The sequence below is a fragment of the Phoca vitulina genome, unplaced genomic scaffold, assembly GCF_004348235.1.
Source record: "Phoca vitulina isolate PV1807 unplaced genomic scaffold, GSC_HSeal_1.0 scaffold1, whole genome shotgun sequence".
Lineage (NCBI taxonomy): Eukaryota > Metazoa > Chordata > Mammalia > Carnivora > Phocidae > Phoca > Phoca vitulina.
The window spans coordinates 23,022,573-23,040,077 of NW_022589704.1; the positions used below are offsets into that span (position 1 = coordinate 23,022,573).

General features: G+C 33.1%; 1 protein-coding gene across 1 annotated transcript in view; it reads right to left on the minus strand.

The window, feature by feature from the left end:
* SPAG16 (sperm associated antigen 16) overlaps nucleotides 1-17,505 on the minus strand; it is a 947,698-nt gene that overhangs the window by 487,554 nt on the left and 442,639 nt on the right. Inside the window, exon 11 of the mRNA XM_032402814.1 lies at nucleotides 16,905-17,048. Coding sequence (XP_032258705.1) covers nucleotides 16,905-17,048 — 144 coding nt within the window. The remainder of the gene's footprint in view (nucleotides 1-16,904; nucleotides 17,049-17,505) is intronic.

Sequence of the window (17,505 nt, forward strand, 5' to 3'; positions counted from 1 at the left end):
TCTTTCTTTCTTTCTTTCTTTCTTTCTTTCTTTCTTTCTTTCTTTCTCTTTCTCTCTCTCTCTTTCTTTCTTTGGTGCAAAGTTAATACTAGTCAGATTTTCTGTCCTTTTATGTGCTAGCCAATTCCATTATCCTTGAAGTTTCAAATTACGAAAAGCTATGTCCCTACATTTCAAATGAGAGTTTTGTTCTTCGAAAAAATTTAATGTCATTTACCGCCATTAAGTCTGCACCTGCTTGTAGTTGGATACTTTTACACAATGTCAAATCTGCAAAGCTTTTTAAAGTAAACTCTACTGCGGTATTTTCTTAGTTGGTTCATCAAAGTTAGGACAATTGTCAAAAATATCTTGACGAGCCTTAAAGCTATTTTGTTTAATATTCTCAGTAAGATTTCAGATTAGGCTCAGATATCACAGTTTCCCAAATGTTTCAAAATAATGTCCTGGTTAATATTTAATGTAACTACAGTAGGTCTTATGAATTTTGTGTCAATCTAAGGTATCAAATACATGGAGAAAAAGGAATTTATAGTTATAATAATATAAAATTAGAATAATTCCTAATGAATACACATCAAATCATTTTTATTTAGTGTCAAAAATGATGGATAGAGAAGATGTTTAAGGTATAGATCTTGGTTCTTACACATTTGGTTTTAGTCTGGAGGTGGTATTTAGTATTCAGACCCCTGGAAATGTTAGCACTTGAAGGACCTCATTCCTGAGTCCAGTCTCTTTTGTTTTAAATCTAAGCTCCAGAAGTGTCAAATAAAAATTCCAATGTTAAATTGGTGTGAGAGGAAGAACTAAGGTTGACTCTAATTCATTGCAACCTCTTACTATGTTCAACAAAGACTTCTAGTTGTTAAATGCAAGAGACATATTCATTGCATATCTTATTTCATGAGTTGGTGGTATTGACCTTGTAATTTAGCCCTCTTTCATGCATCTCTTCTTTCCTGGCTTTCACAGATCCATTCTGTCCTTGCTCATTTCCTGCTCCTTGGCACCTCCTTCATGGACTCTAATCTCTTGTACTCACTTCACACATTCTGATTCAATTAGTTCATCTAACCCCATTCAACCCCTACCCCTCCCAAATATGGGGCTGTCAAATAATTTATTACTCAAATTGGCACAATATTTACAGAAAGAAGGGGTGCCATTAATAATTCTATAAGGAAAATAGGAATAAACTGGAACTTTTCTGAACAAACCAGGATTCATGGTCATCTCATCCATATAAAATGATGGAATACAAAAATGGTTTCAATTCTCTACCTCTTCCTGTATCCAAGACTTGACCCTGTAACTCTGTTAGTGTCCACCTTCTCTCACTCTGGGCTTTGGTCAGTAGAATGAGAAGGAAATAATATTGTGCCAGTTCAAGCTTAATCTTCAAGAGAATGCAAACACATCTGTCGGTTTTCTGGCATAGCTAGGCTCGCTTATCCTTGCACTTGAGCCTCTGTGTGAGAACACACCCAGCCTAGCCTTTGGGAGTAATGTGAGAAGTATGTAGAGGGTGAGACAAGTGGGAGATTTTGAAGGCACTCCAGCTGACACCATCAGAAGCTGAGCCATCCTGCTACTTGGCCTAAAAAGAGATATATGAATAAGCCCAAATGAGAGAAAAGATCTTCCCAGATAAGAGCAGTATTTACTGCTGACCTACAAAATTATGAATTGAATAGATAATTCTTATAGTAAGCTAAAAATATTTGAGGTGGTTTATTATGCAACATTACCGTGGCAGTAGATAACTCATACACTAGCTCAAAATCTCTCTCCCAAGATTCCAGATTCACACACTAAATATCTACCTGAATGTCCCACAGATGTTTCAAACTCAATAAACCCCAAATAAAATTATAAAATTTTTCACAAATGTATGCCTTTACCTATATTCTTTATCTCATAAATCTAGCTTTTCAAGTTAAATTCTCACTCTTTTCCAATTCCAGTAAGAGGAGCTATTCTTATTGAATCTACCTTTTGTATATCTTTATAAGTCACTGTTTTCTTCTATCACCACGCACTGGGCCTTGGCTCTCAATCAGGGCTCTTGTAAGAGAATTAAGCCCTAATGGTATTTAAAAAAATGGACTCTCTAACAAGGATGCCAACCAAATTAAAATAGGAGTATATTTAATATATCACTAAGACTTTTATATTGCTTACATTACAATTTATCAGTAACAATACTTAAGTATGGAAACCTGCTGCAGTCATGTCACTGCCTTTATAATGGCTACGGTTATTCTATGATTGTGCTGAGCATTTGATATAGCTTTTAAAGAGAGCTGAAAATAAATAGAATAGTCATGCCATGGGCCAGTTTGCCCATATGGACGTAGCCCCACTGCACATTTACATCAAAGCACATTGTAGATGCAGAATGACAACTCTTGACCTGAGGGCTTATGTTGCCTTTCAAGGTGTTAGATCCTATCAATTAGAATGCTTTCATATATATTATAATGCCTTTCTGAGGTGACAACTATGAGCTTTACTGGTATTTGTGAAGCAACAAAATTTTCTAAAGACTGCAGTAACCTGCCAAGGTTTCCTCTGTAATTTAATCAGGCCATCAAATCAGCAAGGTTAGGTCATACAAGCTAATATTTCCTTACAGCTTAGATACAGTTGAATGATTTTTGGTTTAACTAGAGGCAAAATGTTAGTTTCTAATGACGTTTAACAGTTCTTGGAGTCATTATTTTGACAGCATCTATTTGACCTGAGAAACTTCTTGCTTACAAAAATAGCCTCAGGGCAAAATTTGCTTATATAAAAACTCAGGAATAAAAATGACCTCAAAGGTCAATTTTAATCATCTATTAAAAATAAATATGGGCTTCTGAGTTAAGATGATGACATGGATCAGGCTTCTAACTTTCCCCACCCTGAGTTTATAAGAATGACCAGGAAATGATGAAAATTAAGAACAACATGCTCTAAGTTGGAAGACTTGGAAATGTCATCAAATGCCCAAGATTTCAAAAGATATTTGCTAAATATACTGCATGCCAAATTGTTTGGAAGAATGCATAATAGTCTGGTTTGCAGTTTCCCATCCACAAAAGAACAACAACATTAAGAAGTACTTAGAAAAAAAAAAAAAAAAAAGCCTAGAAAACCCCACTAATACCTCTTCAGAGGAGAGAGGAATTTATAGACTAGTTGTCATAATACACAGAAGGTCTTTGCAGCAAGGGATGTTTTTCTGGAACAAGTGTATAAATTATAAGCAGAATACCCAGTGGGAGCTCCCTCTAGATCTGAATGGGTCATAAAATCTCAGAAGTAGGCATTCCTTTTTAGCAAATGTTTAAGAGAAACAGAAAGCCTTAAGGCTTCTTTCTGGAAGGGGCATATAAAAATAAATGGATAGTCAGCATACTTAGACTAGTTTCCCATTGAGTTATTTCTTCTTCATCTTATTTTTTTCTTTAAACCATAAGATCTTTGAAATGATGCTAAAAGTCAGAAGAATGGGATAATTGTAAAGAATCAAAGAAAGTAGCACTCTCTAAAATCTATTCACTAACAAAAAAGGAAGAAAACAATTAGAAAACTACTGAATCCTATTTTCCAAATGTTCAAGACCACTGAGCATCAAACAACTTAGCATCTATGAAGTTAGAGAAAGTAAGGTAGGAAAAATCCAAAATGAGGATCATGTAATGTATTAGGGGATGTTACATTTATAAAAATGAAATACAGGGGATGATAAACTCCACTGAAGGAAGAAATTAGAAACTAGAAATAATTTCTATATATGTTGAGTATGTATTTTGTTAAGTTGAATGTATCAGTTCCATGTATTCAAATGTCTGTTCATTGGATAAGTACCATCTGTGGCTCATCTATCCGGAAGTGTTTTATAAGAGAAAGACTGTGGCAGCTTCTGAGATGGGTCAGATAGGGCAAGTGTCAGTTTCCTGAATATGCATCAGCAACTAGTTGAAGACTCAAGGTGCAGCTCAGAGTGGCTGCACCAAGAACGTGCCTTTTGAGCTATCTCACTCTTATATCCCACGTGAGGGGGGAGAAAAGGTGGATGTAAATTCCTGTGTTCTGTCAAACCTGTTGAGTATGAATCCATGACCCAAATATATTATATATGTGAAAGTGAATATTTGCCTGCCATGCAACAAGTCAGATTGTAATCAAACCTTGATGTGTAGTAGAAACAGCAGGATTGCATGCAATGACAGCTCTTTGGCAGTAAAATAAGGTATTTTCATATTGGCCCAATTAAAGCTGTTTGAGGGTGGACCCCAACACTGGCAGTGGCAGGTGACAGATATAGAGATAAATTAGAGACCTGGAGAAAGAAGAAGGTAGCAGAGGCTACTGCTACCTTCAGGAGACTATGAAGATCAACCCTAAACTGAGTTACATGTACTGTACTTAATTGTTTACAGACAAGTAAAAGAACCATAATTACAGGTCTCTTCCATAGAGTAATGAAAATCATAATTATCAAATTAAAATCTGCAAGGGAGCTACAAACAAAATAGTTCAAGGTAAAAAAATATAGAAATATTTTTTAACTTCACCCCTGAGAGAACGGTGAAGGGATAAATTAGATGAAGTTGATAAAAACAGATGACAGACTTGAGAAATCAAATAGAATATAAGAGCAATGTCAGAAACAAAGAGCAAAAAGATGAATCATAAGAAATAACTATTAAAAATATGAATAAAAATGCCTTGAATTAGACACAAAGATTAGAGTCAACATTTTTCATTAAAAATGAAAAAAATGTTATTTATTAAGAGTCATTGAATTGGGGCACCTGGATCAGTCAGTTAAGCATCCGGTTCTTGATCTCAGCTCAGGTCTTGATCTCAGGGTTGTGAGTTCAAGCCCCATGCTAGAGTGTCACAGGCATGGAACCTACTTCAAAAACAACAAAAACAAAACAAAACAAAACAAAACAACAAAATGAGTCATTGAATTAAGAAGTACTATGGGTCAAAGCTTGAAGAAAATCCAATAATCACAAAGATGTGAAAAAAAAAAAAGAATATCTTGAAAATGTTGGCATGCTACCACCAGTAAACAATACCATCAATGGACCATAGAGTTGTTTAAGCATCCGATATCAAAAGAAGTCTCTGCCATAAAGATAAATAATAAAAAAGAAGTTTGATTCAAACCTACAGCTCATGTTGTTTCTTAATGGAAAGAAAAATAGTTATGTCCCTTTGTTACATTAAGAATAAAATAAGTAGTTTAAACAGTGAAATTTAAGAAAGCAAGAATCATTAAACAGGAGAATAAATGGTAAGGTGAAGGCTTTTACATGCATTAGGGCAAAGACAGAGCCATAAGAATAACTGATTGGTAAATAATGCTACATCATAAACTTTTGGAAAGATTTAGTATCAAACAAGAACAACAACAAACCATAGAGAAAGATATTTATCAAACAAAAAACTCCATAAGCAAAAATTTATTTGAAGACTAAGTGTGGGAGATCTTTATGTATTACATAATATAAAATGGTTATATTTAACAAGTAAAGGGTTCTTATAAAGAAACAGAATTTTTAAAAATAAAAAAAATGTTAAGTTATTCACAAAAGAAGAAATGCAAACAGCTAATCTACAAGAAAAGATTAGTTTCACTAATAATTTCAGTTTTTAGTGACAATATCATACTCGCTATACATCCAAGAGTTTGAAAAAAAATTAAAATTCAGACTTGGCAAGAATAGGCATTCATATACTATTGAAGGGAGTATGAATTGGTACAAATAGAATATTACATATATGTTCTAATTTAATATACCTGTAGTTCTATATCTAATGTAGTTTATACATAAGGTAGACCATGTGTGTGTGTGTGTGAATGTGTGTGTGTGTATGTATTTATTGCAGAGATTAAACTGGACATCTGTTTGGGTGAGGATTGTACACAAAAATTATTTCATTTTTATTCTATGTCTGGAATGTTGTTCAAAATATTAAGTATCAATTTAAAATTACCAAATGTGTAGCATTACTTTTATTAAAATATTTTTTTAAATAGAAATGATTAATTTTTATAAGAAGGATATATATTAAGCCCTTTAAAATTTAATAAAAGTGACTCTATATCTGCCTATCATACCACCAGGTCAGGGTTTTGATAAATGTCATTTGTACATATACCTATAGTTGTTTTTTTTTATTAAAACAGAGCTTTATTGAGATATAATTCATATATCATAAAATTCACCAATTTATAGGGTAAATTCAATGGTTCGAATTATATTTACAGAGTTGTATAACCATCACCACTATTTCATCTGAGAATTTTTTTTAAAGATTTTATTTATTTATTCAAGAGAGAGTGAGCGAGAGAGAGCACAAGCAGTGGAGAGGGGCAGAGGCAGAGGGAGAAGCAGACTCCCCACTGAGCAGGAAACCCCTTCGTGGGGCTTGATCCCAGGACCCTCGGGTCATGACCTGAGCCCTGGAGGCAGGCGCTTAGTCAACTGAGCCACCCAGGTGTCCTCATCTGAGAATATTTCTACCACACCCCAAAGAAAACCCATATCCATTAGTTTACTCCTCATTCTTTCCTCTTCCCAGTTCCTGCTAAGCACTCATAATGTTTTCAACATTCATTCATGTTGCAGCATGTATCAGTACGTCATAGCTTTTTATTGCTGAAAAAATATTCCACTGTCTGGATATAACACATTTTCTTTATCTGTTCATCAGTTGATGGGCATTTGGATTATTTCCATTTTTTGGTTATCATGAATAATGCTGCTATATAAGCATTTGCATAGAAGTTTTTGTGTGGACATATGCTTTTAATTTTCTTGGGTATACACCTATGAGTGGAAGTGCTTGGTCATATGGTAATTGCATATTTAACATTTTAAAGAAGCGTCACACTGTTTTTCCAATGTGGCTGCAGCATTTTACAATCCAGGTAAGCCCAGCGAGGCCCATTTCTGATTTCTGATCTCCAGAGCTATATGATAAACTTGTGTTGTTTGTGTTATGTTTGTTGAATTTTTATGTTTGTGGTAATTTGTTGCAGCAACAATAAAAAAACTAATACAAGATCCAAAATACATGAAGCAAAAGTGACAGAGTTAATGGAAGAAATAGACAATTCAACAATAACATTTAGGGACTTTAATTCCTTAATTTTAATGATAGAATAATTAGAAGAGCAATAGAGGAATATAAAACTTAACAGTGTAAGCCCATTAGACCTAACAGACATCTATCGAAGACTCTACTCAGCAAAATCAGAATATACATTCTTCTCACATGCACATCAAACATTCTTCAGGATAACATGTTAGTGAATTTAAAAAGCCTCAGTAAATTTAAAGGAATTAAATCATACAAAGTATGTTCTTTAACTACAATGGAATTAAAATAGAAAACAATGACAGAAGGAAATTTGGGAAATTCACAAATAAGTGGAAATCAAATAGCATACTACTAATGGGCCAATGGCTCAAAGAGGAAATTTTATAAGAAAAATGAGAAAATACTTTTTATGAATGAAAACAAAAACATAACATACTAAAACTTATGAAATGGTCCCCATAGCATTGCTTAGAAGGTAATTCATAAATATAAATAGTACATTATAAAAGAATAAAGATCTCAAATGATACCTAACCTTCCACATTAAGAAACTGAAAAGGAACAAAAGAAATCCAAAGAGAGCAGAAGGAAAGAATAAATATTAGAGTGGAAATAGAGGAAATAGAGAAAAATATATAGGAAATCAACAATAAAAGTTGGTTCTTTGAGAAGAGCAACAAAATTGACAAATATTTAGCTAGACTGATCAACAAAAAGGAGAGAAGAATCCAATTATTACAATCAAGAATGAAAGAAAGGGCATTACTACCAAAATTACAGAGTTAAAAAGATTATTTGGGAAACTATGAACAACATGGCAATAAATATGGCAACAATGTGGCACAAATTCAATAACCTAGATGAAATGGACAAGTTCCTCAAATTGAATTAGTGTTCAAAACCCGTCCACAAAGAAAAGCTCAGGACCAGCTGGCTTCACTGGCAAATTTTGCCAAATCTTTAAAGAATTAATACCAATCCTTCACAAACTCTTCCAAAAAATACAGGGAGAGGGAACGCTTCCCAACTTACTCTGTGAGGCCAATATTGTTCTGATTTCCAAACCAGACAAAGACATCATGAGAAAACTATAAGCTCTATCTGTCATGAATGTAGATGCAAATATCTTCAACAAAATACTAGCAAACTGAATCCAGCAACGTGTGAAAGCGTTACATATCATGACCAAATAGCATTTTTTCAAGGAATGCAAAGTGGTTCAGCAAACAAAAATCAGTTAATAAAAAACAGTCAGATAAAGACTACATGATCATTTCAATAGTTGCAGAAAAGTTATTTAATAAAACCCAATACCCTCTCACAATAAACACACTCACAGAATTGAGAATAAAAGGGAATGCCCTAAACCTGATAAATGCATCCACAAAAGATCCACAGTTAACATCACATTTAATGGTAAAAAGACAGAACACATTCCCCCTAAGATCAGCAATAAGACAAGGACCTCTGCTCTTGCCATGTCTATTCAATATTGTTCTGGAGGTTTTAGCTGAACAATTAGATAAGAAAAATAAATAAATAAAAGGCATCTATATTGGAAAAGGAAAATTATCTTTGCAGATAATATGTGAAGATAACATGTATAGAAAACGCAAAGAATTCTACCAAAATTTTAAAACTAATAAATGAGGTTGCATATTGATACAAGATGAATACACTAAAATCAACTGCATTTTTAGACCTTAACACTTAACAATCTGAAAATTAAGAAAGCAATTTTATTTACAATAGCATCAAAATGAATAAAATACTTAGGAATCAATTTAACAATACTAGTGCAAGACCTGTGTATTAGTTTTCTTGTTATCTGTGCTATAACATATTACCTCAAGGTTAGTGGCAAAAAATAATACAAATGTATTATTTTCTAATTCTGGAATTCTGAAATAAGTTTCAGTGGACTGAAGTCAAAGTATCAAAAAGATGGGTTCCTTCCAGTGTCACAAACATACACATACATACATGCACACATACCACTCATTATTAATGAGATCATCTTATCAAAAGAACCCCAAGCCTAATATTCTTCATTTGTCATGAACCCGTAAAATATCAAATTTTCTCTGAATAATATTACCATGAGAATAAATTTCACTCAAAGCCCAGTCATAAGGGGAAGCACTTCTAGAATGGCAGAATAAGAACCTTCAAAAATTTCCTCCTCCATAAAAGCAGAGAGAACACTGGCAAAAATTGCTACAATTTTTTTTTTTTTTTTTTAGAATTTAACCAAAGGTCTGCACCCATCCGAGAAACATTTATTGGAGAAAAACTGCCCCATTCCCATTCCTCTCTCCCCAGCTCTGCAGTAGCTTTGAAAATCAACTGCCTCACAATCACGGTGGCTATGAAACCAGCCATGGTTCCAGCAACTAGAGGTGCAGAACAAGTTTGGAGATCACAAAGCCCCATTCTCAGATAAACGTCACTATTTGTGCTTTCTGGAAGCCCCCTGGAAATACCTATATGCAGAGCTTGTTTTTATTTGACCTGAATCAGAACCTACTCTGTATGAATGGATTATTTGCCAGGGCATTTATAGTAAACAATTAGCAGTATGTGTTTAATATTGCAGCTGCCAGAGGCAGCAGTAAATGTTAATCAAACAAGAGGTTGACCAAAATTCTTAAACAGAAAAGGAGAAGAATTAAATGTCCACAGGCACTTTGAAATACTGCCATATTCCTAGGAATATCAAAGGATACATGCATTTGGAGAGGTGCATCAGAACCTAGAAAAGACTTGAGGAGAATCTAATCTCTCACCTCTGGCTGACCTTGAGGGCTTGTCCAAGTGGGAAGCAAAGGCTAAGGCACTCTGTAAACTTCCACAGTGTTAAGGATGTGTCCCAACATGCATACAGAACTCCTTGCCAAAGACTCGATGACTTACTGATTCAAGGCATTTAACCAGGACCTTTCCAATCATTATCTAGATAAGCAGACTTCTGTGGCCACACACAACAAAGAATATACACTTTATTGAATTATTTCAGGAAAGACACTAAGAAACACAAATAACAACAACAAACAGCAACTATGACAAACCCTGGAGAGGAGGAAATCTGATTTCCAAACTTTCCATATTACTTTAAATGCCAGGTTTTCACCAAATACTTATTTTCTTAACACTTTTCTCTATGGTGATCACATATTACTTTAAAATTAAACAAAAAAATTAAATAAGTGTGCTATTACTTCTAAAGCTTATCTCCTTCATACAAAGATGACTTACTATATTAAGAAGGAAAGCATAATATATACCTCTTCAAAGAATATAAAGTAGACCATTATCATTTAACAGGTATATCTCAAAATCATCTTGGTAAAAATCTACTGAGGTTTCCAGATGATCAAAGTATCTACCTCTAAAGCTCAGGAAGAAGCAGGACATTACAATCTTACGGAAATTGTACATTGACTTCTTCATTATGCTTTGAAATTTGAACTCTTGACTCCATGTTTCCAGCAAATAAAAAAGGTTATTCATGCTTGTTTTTTTTTTTAATAACTAAATGATATACTTGTCAAGGAGCTTTCACACTATGGTTTTAGGCCCCATATAAATACACAAATAGATAGCTTGTACAGGGAAGAGAGAGTATGAGGGATTTTGTAGAGGCCTATTTATTCACAATTCATAAATCAGCTTATAAGGGTAGAAGTTATGTTTAACAGGATGCTGTCACGTCTATTTCTGCCTCAGGCAATGAACTCAGGAAAAAAATGCAGCACTCTGAAATTGTTTAAACCACTAATCCCAAATACTTTCATTTTATAGAGATATTTGGGAAGATACATGCTGTTTCACGTAATAAGCTCTGAGCATACAAAAGAAAATGTAACCCTAAGCATTAGAGAACTGGACATTGTATTTGCCTCAAAACTACCTCACTGTCATTGGTATAGTTCCTTGGTTTGGGAAAAGAGTGAATAGTATATTATTAAGGTAGCATAGTGTGTATTTTATTGATCTATTAATATTAACCTGGAGATTGATAGGCAATTCTGTGTTTCAGTTGCCCAAAGCTAGTCTAAATAGACCAACAATAATAAAAAAATGCCTGTGGATATAGGTCAAACACTATATGCTTTCCATTCCTCAAAAAAACAAACTAAAAAAAAAACAAAAACTATTTTAAAAAGCTTTTGCTTTTGGTGTTTCTAGTCAAAAGAAATTTTCATCCTAAAACATAATCTGAAACCTAAAAAACATATGAAATATGAAGAATTTTTTCTCTCTTCTTTAAAAACAAAATATGGTAAGTTTATTGGTATAAGTTTTAAAAAACATTTATGTTTTCTAAGAGCTAAGAGTAGATATACATACATCTTTTCACACTATGTTTATTTTTAAATTTATAACTATTTTGATGTTTAACTTGGTAAGAACTTCAGACAAAATGAAATATGTTTGATAGTGTTTTTCTAATGGGGCTTGGTGAGACCCAGACATCACAGCATACTCTTCCTTTCTCATCCCATTGTGTTTAAGGCTACCAGCTTTATAAAAAGTTTTGAGTTATCTCTAAGTTCTCAAAATACATGAAAGAAATGAATAACAAATAACAATAGGTAATATTTATTGAGTATATATGCATCAGGCAATAGTATTTGTGTTTTTAATATACTATACCATTTAGCCTTCATTATCAACCTACAAAGTAGGTATTATTATTATGCCCATTTCACAGATGAGAAAACTGACAGGACTAGCAAAGGTGAAACTAGGATTCTAACATGGACAACCTGAAGCTGATTGCATGTGTCAGTGATTTAGAGTCGGACGTCTACCCTGCACTGAAGTATGCTTAGTTTCTACTTTGTGGCATTGTACATTTCACTCTTTCAACGGTGCAAAGGCAATGCCAATGCACATCCTCTGCATTGCTCCACTCATTCACCATTTTCAGTAACTGATGAATCTCTTTCACAGCTAGTTCCTTAGTCTACCCTGTAAATGCAAAGGGTGCTTTACCTTACCAATGTATGATTGCCATCTAGTGGTAAATATGTAATAACAGCCAGTTCTCCAGTGATTAGTTACCCATGTCATTCCTAAAAATTGTCTTGATACACAAATCCTGCTAAGGAACTAAGAAACTTAGATGCAAACAAAATCAATTCTACTGTAAACAACTGATGGTAATGATCAGTGTGTGTATAGTAGTATTTTGAAACAATACAGCCTTTGGGAGACTGGCCCTTTGTGACAAAAGTTTTTAAATGCCATCAGTCATACAGTCTGTATAATATTGGTCCAATGCTTATAATTAAAAGTTTTCCATATACATTTTCTTTTGTGAGTTACAAATATGTTAGAAAATGCCAGTGTTCAAACTGTTTTAATAAAAAATAATCATTATCATTAAAGGAAAGAAAAATATGTGGCTAACATTTATTGAGAATAAACACCAACAAGTAACTTAGCTTGCACAGATACATGAGAGCCTGGACAGGACTTGCTCCTATGTTGATTTTAGGTATTTTAGGTATTTTTGACTGTTTGGTTTTATGTTCCCCACTTTGCCCTATTACCTGTAAGCACCCATTCCTCTTTTGATCTATCTAACTCCATGGCATCCAGATTTTACATTCATCCACCAGATTTTCTTAGTTTCCTAGCTGTTCCAAAATCTATTCTCCTTGCCAATTCCAACACATGAGGCTTAACATTATTTGCAAACATGTGTGCCTTAAGTACAGATGCTAGATTTTTATCCAACCGTTTTAAAGTACTTTTCAATATTTATCTACTATTATAACTTATACTAAAATGTCCTGAGTTGAATCACTTATGTTCTCCACACTTTTCAAATATAAATCTTATTTGGTCATTATATATTGCTTTTTTTAAACATATGGCTGAATTCCATTTTCTACTTTTTCTTTAAAAGTTTTGCATCTATAATTGTGAAATGGGCCTATAGTTATGGGGGGGGACTGCATTTGTTCAGTTTAGAGTTATGTATTTGCTATATTTTTAAAACCAATAAAACTTCCTTATTTTCCTTGTCTACAAAGAATTTCTTGAACCTTAAAATTAATTGATTTTTTTTTAAATAAAGTTTTAAAAACTCAACAAATAGAACTCTCAACATGGGAATGCAAGGTAGAACTTCCAGAACTGTTTTTTTTTTTTTTTCCATTGTTATTAATCTATTCTGGGTTTACATTCCATTGATTCAGTGTTGGTAATGTTTACTTTTATAGAAATCATTATTTCATCAAAAGTTCCAAACATGTATATATATATGTATATATATATATATACATATACAAAATGTACCTATATTTTATCTCTGTGGCTTTAACTCCTCCCAGATCACTAAGGTTTATATTTCTGTTTCCTCACTTTTATTTTTCCAGTAGTTTTTTTGAGGTATCTACTTATATTATTATAGTTTCTTATTTTACCATTTTTTCTCAAAAAATCTTTTAGATTAATACATATTCACACTTTTTATTCTAATTTAATTTCTATTTTCATTTATTCATTCTTTTGCTTTTCTACATTTTGTTGACCAGTTGTATTTTTTAATTTGAATATATAATTCATTTATTTTCTTTTTTTTTTGGTGTTGTGTTCAATACTAAAGCATTGAAAGCTATGCATATTACTCTGACTACAGCTTTGGTTACATCTCATACATTTGGTAAGTATTGTGGTAGTGACTGTTTACCAACTAGGTAGTAACAGTTTACAGTCCCTCTGTGACTCAATATTCATTTATTTACTTTTTAATAATGAAGGTTTTATTTTATTTTAGTTATTGATTTTCTTTTAAGTCTTGTTTACAAATTACAGATTGTATAATTTCTATTCTGAAGAACTTATTTACACTAAATTTTTGGTGTAAGATTTATATGTTTAAAAAAAACCCAACAATAAATGATTTCAAAGAATCTATATTTTCTCTTCGTAAAGTAAAAAGTTCAATATATACTACTAAATACACTTACTGGTTTAGTAGTTCCTCTAGTTTCATTGTAATTTTGTTTACTTGACAGATTAAAAACTGAGATCATCTTTGACTCTGATGACTATAGTTTTGTCAGAATCTTCCTATATTTACCAGATCTTTTGTTTTATATATTTCCACATTGTATTATCTAAATCCTCAAGTGAGAAGTCATCTTCTCATTTTATTTTTTCATCTGTCAATCCTTCTTTGCCTGATATTAATATTACTATGACTGTTGTTTTTATTGTTTATACATTGAAGAGGTCTACTATGGCAAAAGAAATAGGACAACAAAGACTAATTTGGGTAAGTCAGGGTATACCACTGTCATATCACATAGGATTGACCCCCAAAAGAAATTTGGGTTATGTCACTGTGGAAGAAGAGACACTGCATTGAATGTCATAGTAATCAGGAAGACATCCAATTGGAAGTTACATAAGTTACAGTTCCTAGTTGCAGCTAGGAACTACAATTAAAAATTAAATAAAGAAAATGTACAAGTTTCTTATCCTATGTGAAGAGCACAGGGATCAGGTATGTGTCAGTATATAGTGTGTCCACTCTGAGCCTCTTCCAAGGGAGCAGAATCAAGCTGATCACACAGATGGGCTCTGAGAAAGACTATAATTGCATTCACTAGTCAAAGATCCAACTAAATATTGAAGTATCCTATTTGAATCACATTTATTTTGTGCTTAATTTTTTAATTATAGATGACTATATAGAGAAATAGAAAAAATATTACCTTCAACAATAAACTATTTTTTTACTGATCAAATTACCCAAACCATAATAAAAATCAAATGTCACAAATCTGAATTTCAAAAGGTATAAATTTCAACAAATTTTAAAACATATACATTATATATGTATATATACTATATACATACATTATACATATATTATGTGCATATGGCCTTCAGTGTTGATTCGCATTATAAAATTTTTTGAGGTTTCAAATATAAACTTTTTATGAATTGATTTCTATCCCAAATATAAAAGAGATTGTTTTCTTGTTGTTTCTAATAATCACTTATTATTTTTCATTAATTCTACAAAAAGAACATTTGCTATTCACTATCTCTCACTTAAAAACATTTAAGGTTAAATGTATTTGTTTCTCATTATTTTTACCCTATGCACTAGAAAAAAAAAAAATAGTGTAGCTGCATTTTACTACAATTCTGCCAAAGAAAGTACTGAATGTAAATTCATATTATGAGTGAATAATGATGTATTTCACCTCATTTTAATTTCAGTAATTGAGTGGGAAAACAGGAAGATCTATTAAAAGGACCTTGTGCTGGTCAAGCACTAATGAGAAAATCTCTGAGTCACTGGCTGCCATGGTAACAGGGTATTATGGAAATCTGGTTAGCATGCCCAGCAGCTACAAAAGTGATAGACTATACTACTAATTGTGTTGTCTCTGCTAGCAAGACGGGCTTTATGTTCCTAAGGGGTGAGGAGTGGCGTGAATCTGTTTATCTATATACCAGATATGAAATGTTTAAAAATTAGGTTCACACACCTAGTACCAAAAATAAATTACACTTTGAGGAGCATTTCAAAAATTAAAATAAATCAGCTCACTTTTCTCATTAACTCACAAATTTCTGAACAATTTAGTTTATTTTTATTTCAATCTAATTTCACTGGCATTTGATAAGACAAAGATAGTTTAAAAAGAAAGGGAATTTTGTGAAAACATGAAAATAAATCAGTAGAGTCCTCCTAAGAACAAAATTTCCCAATGGAATGGTTTAGAAATTGTACCAAGAACTGAGTCTCCAAGAGTACCTAGACCAGAGAGTGTTAGAGCCAGATGCAAGAGTATTTACAAATGTTAAATGTAACGATGAACAAGAGAATACAATCAGGATTGGGGATAGGAGTTGCCCCCAGGAACAAGTGTGGGCAGAGCTTTCTGCCACTAGAAATAACATTATCTATGTGTTTAACAATGTCTTTACTTCTGTGCCCTTGGCCTCTGGGTACCAAAATATAGTGAATTCTGCAATTACAGGGTTCGATGCTTTTACTTTTGCTTTGTTCTCTTTAATATCTTGAGTGTCATTAAATTTTTTAAAGAAATTGATCACGGCCTTCTGATTCTTTTTGGTAGATAACTTAATTCTAAGAGGAAAACCAGCAAGATTAACAGAAGCAAAGTAAACACTGGCATGTATTCTTGATTAGAAATCCATGGGCCTTGTCAGAGTTTGTGTGTGCAAGGAACATTAATAGTGCTTGTCCTGGGATACTTACTACTTTTGTTAAATGTGTTCCAAATGTTCCAAATATCAAAAGCAGTCAATCTAAAGTCAATATAATGAAAGCCAAAAAAAGCATTTATCTACATGTCTCCAAATTCAGTGGAGGGTTTGGGGTTCCAGAGAGAAAAGTGTCATCAAAGCCAGCAAAGTATTATACAAGATGACTAAGTCCTAGAGATCTATTATATAACATACAGTCAATAATATTGTATTGTATACTTAAAAATTTCTAAGAGGGTAGTTGTTATATTAAGTATTTTATAATAAATAATAATAATAATGTGGGTGGGAGGAAACTTTTGGGGATGATAGGTATGTTTATGGCATAGATTGTAGCGGTGGTTTAAGGATGTATACTTATCTTCAAACTTACCAAGTTTCATGCATTAACTTTGCACAATTTTTTGTATGTCATTCATACTTCAATAAAGTGGTTAAAAAAAAAAAAGCCAGTAGAGTGACAAAACAGAGTAAATAAGTGTATTCCTGGAAAGAGTAGGTAGGTTCAGGGAGTTGTGTGTACTGACCTGGGATGGAAGCAGCAGTTGGAAAGCCAGTCGGTGTGGCCAAATCCTGTGAGAAGCACGTTGCCTTTGGGGAGCCCCACCAACTTCCAGAGGCGGTCCTCCCCACAGGTGACTAGGATGTCTTTGCGGGGGTGCATGATGATGCTGCAGAGGGAGAGACAAGAAAAGAGCGTTATGGGGAGATAAGAGCAAATGGTTCCACATTTTGAATAAATGAAATGACAGTGGTTATCCCGTCTCAGCAAGGCAGGACCGCTCGCAGAGTGTTGGCTCGGGAGTCAGAAGAGCCAAGTTCCATGTCCTGGCTATAGCTCTAATGCTTACAGGTTTCTGATCACCATCAATCCAACAAACGTCACTGGATCTCAGATTCCTCATTTGCAAAATAAGATGATTGGTTTAGGTGAATATCTTAATCCTGACTTGAAAACAATAATTCTGATTTTCTTTTTACAGAGGAAAATTTATATCAATGATAATTTGGTGTTAGGATATTTGGACCAGTAGCCATGCTTATTACAGAAAATCAAGATTCTTTTCAGACTACAGTGTATCTTAAATCAGGCATTATCCAGGAAAAGATCATGAATCATAACCACAT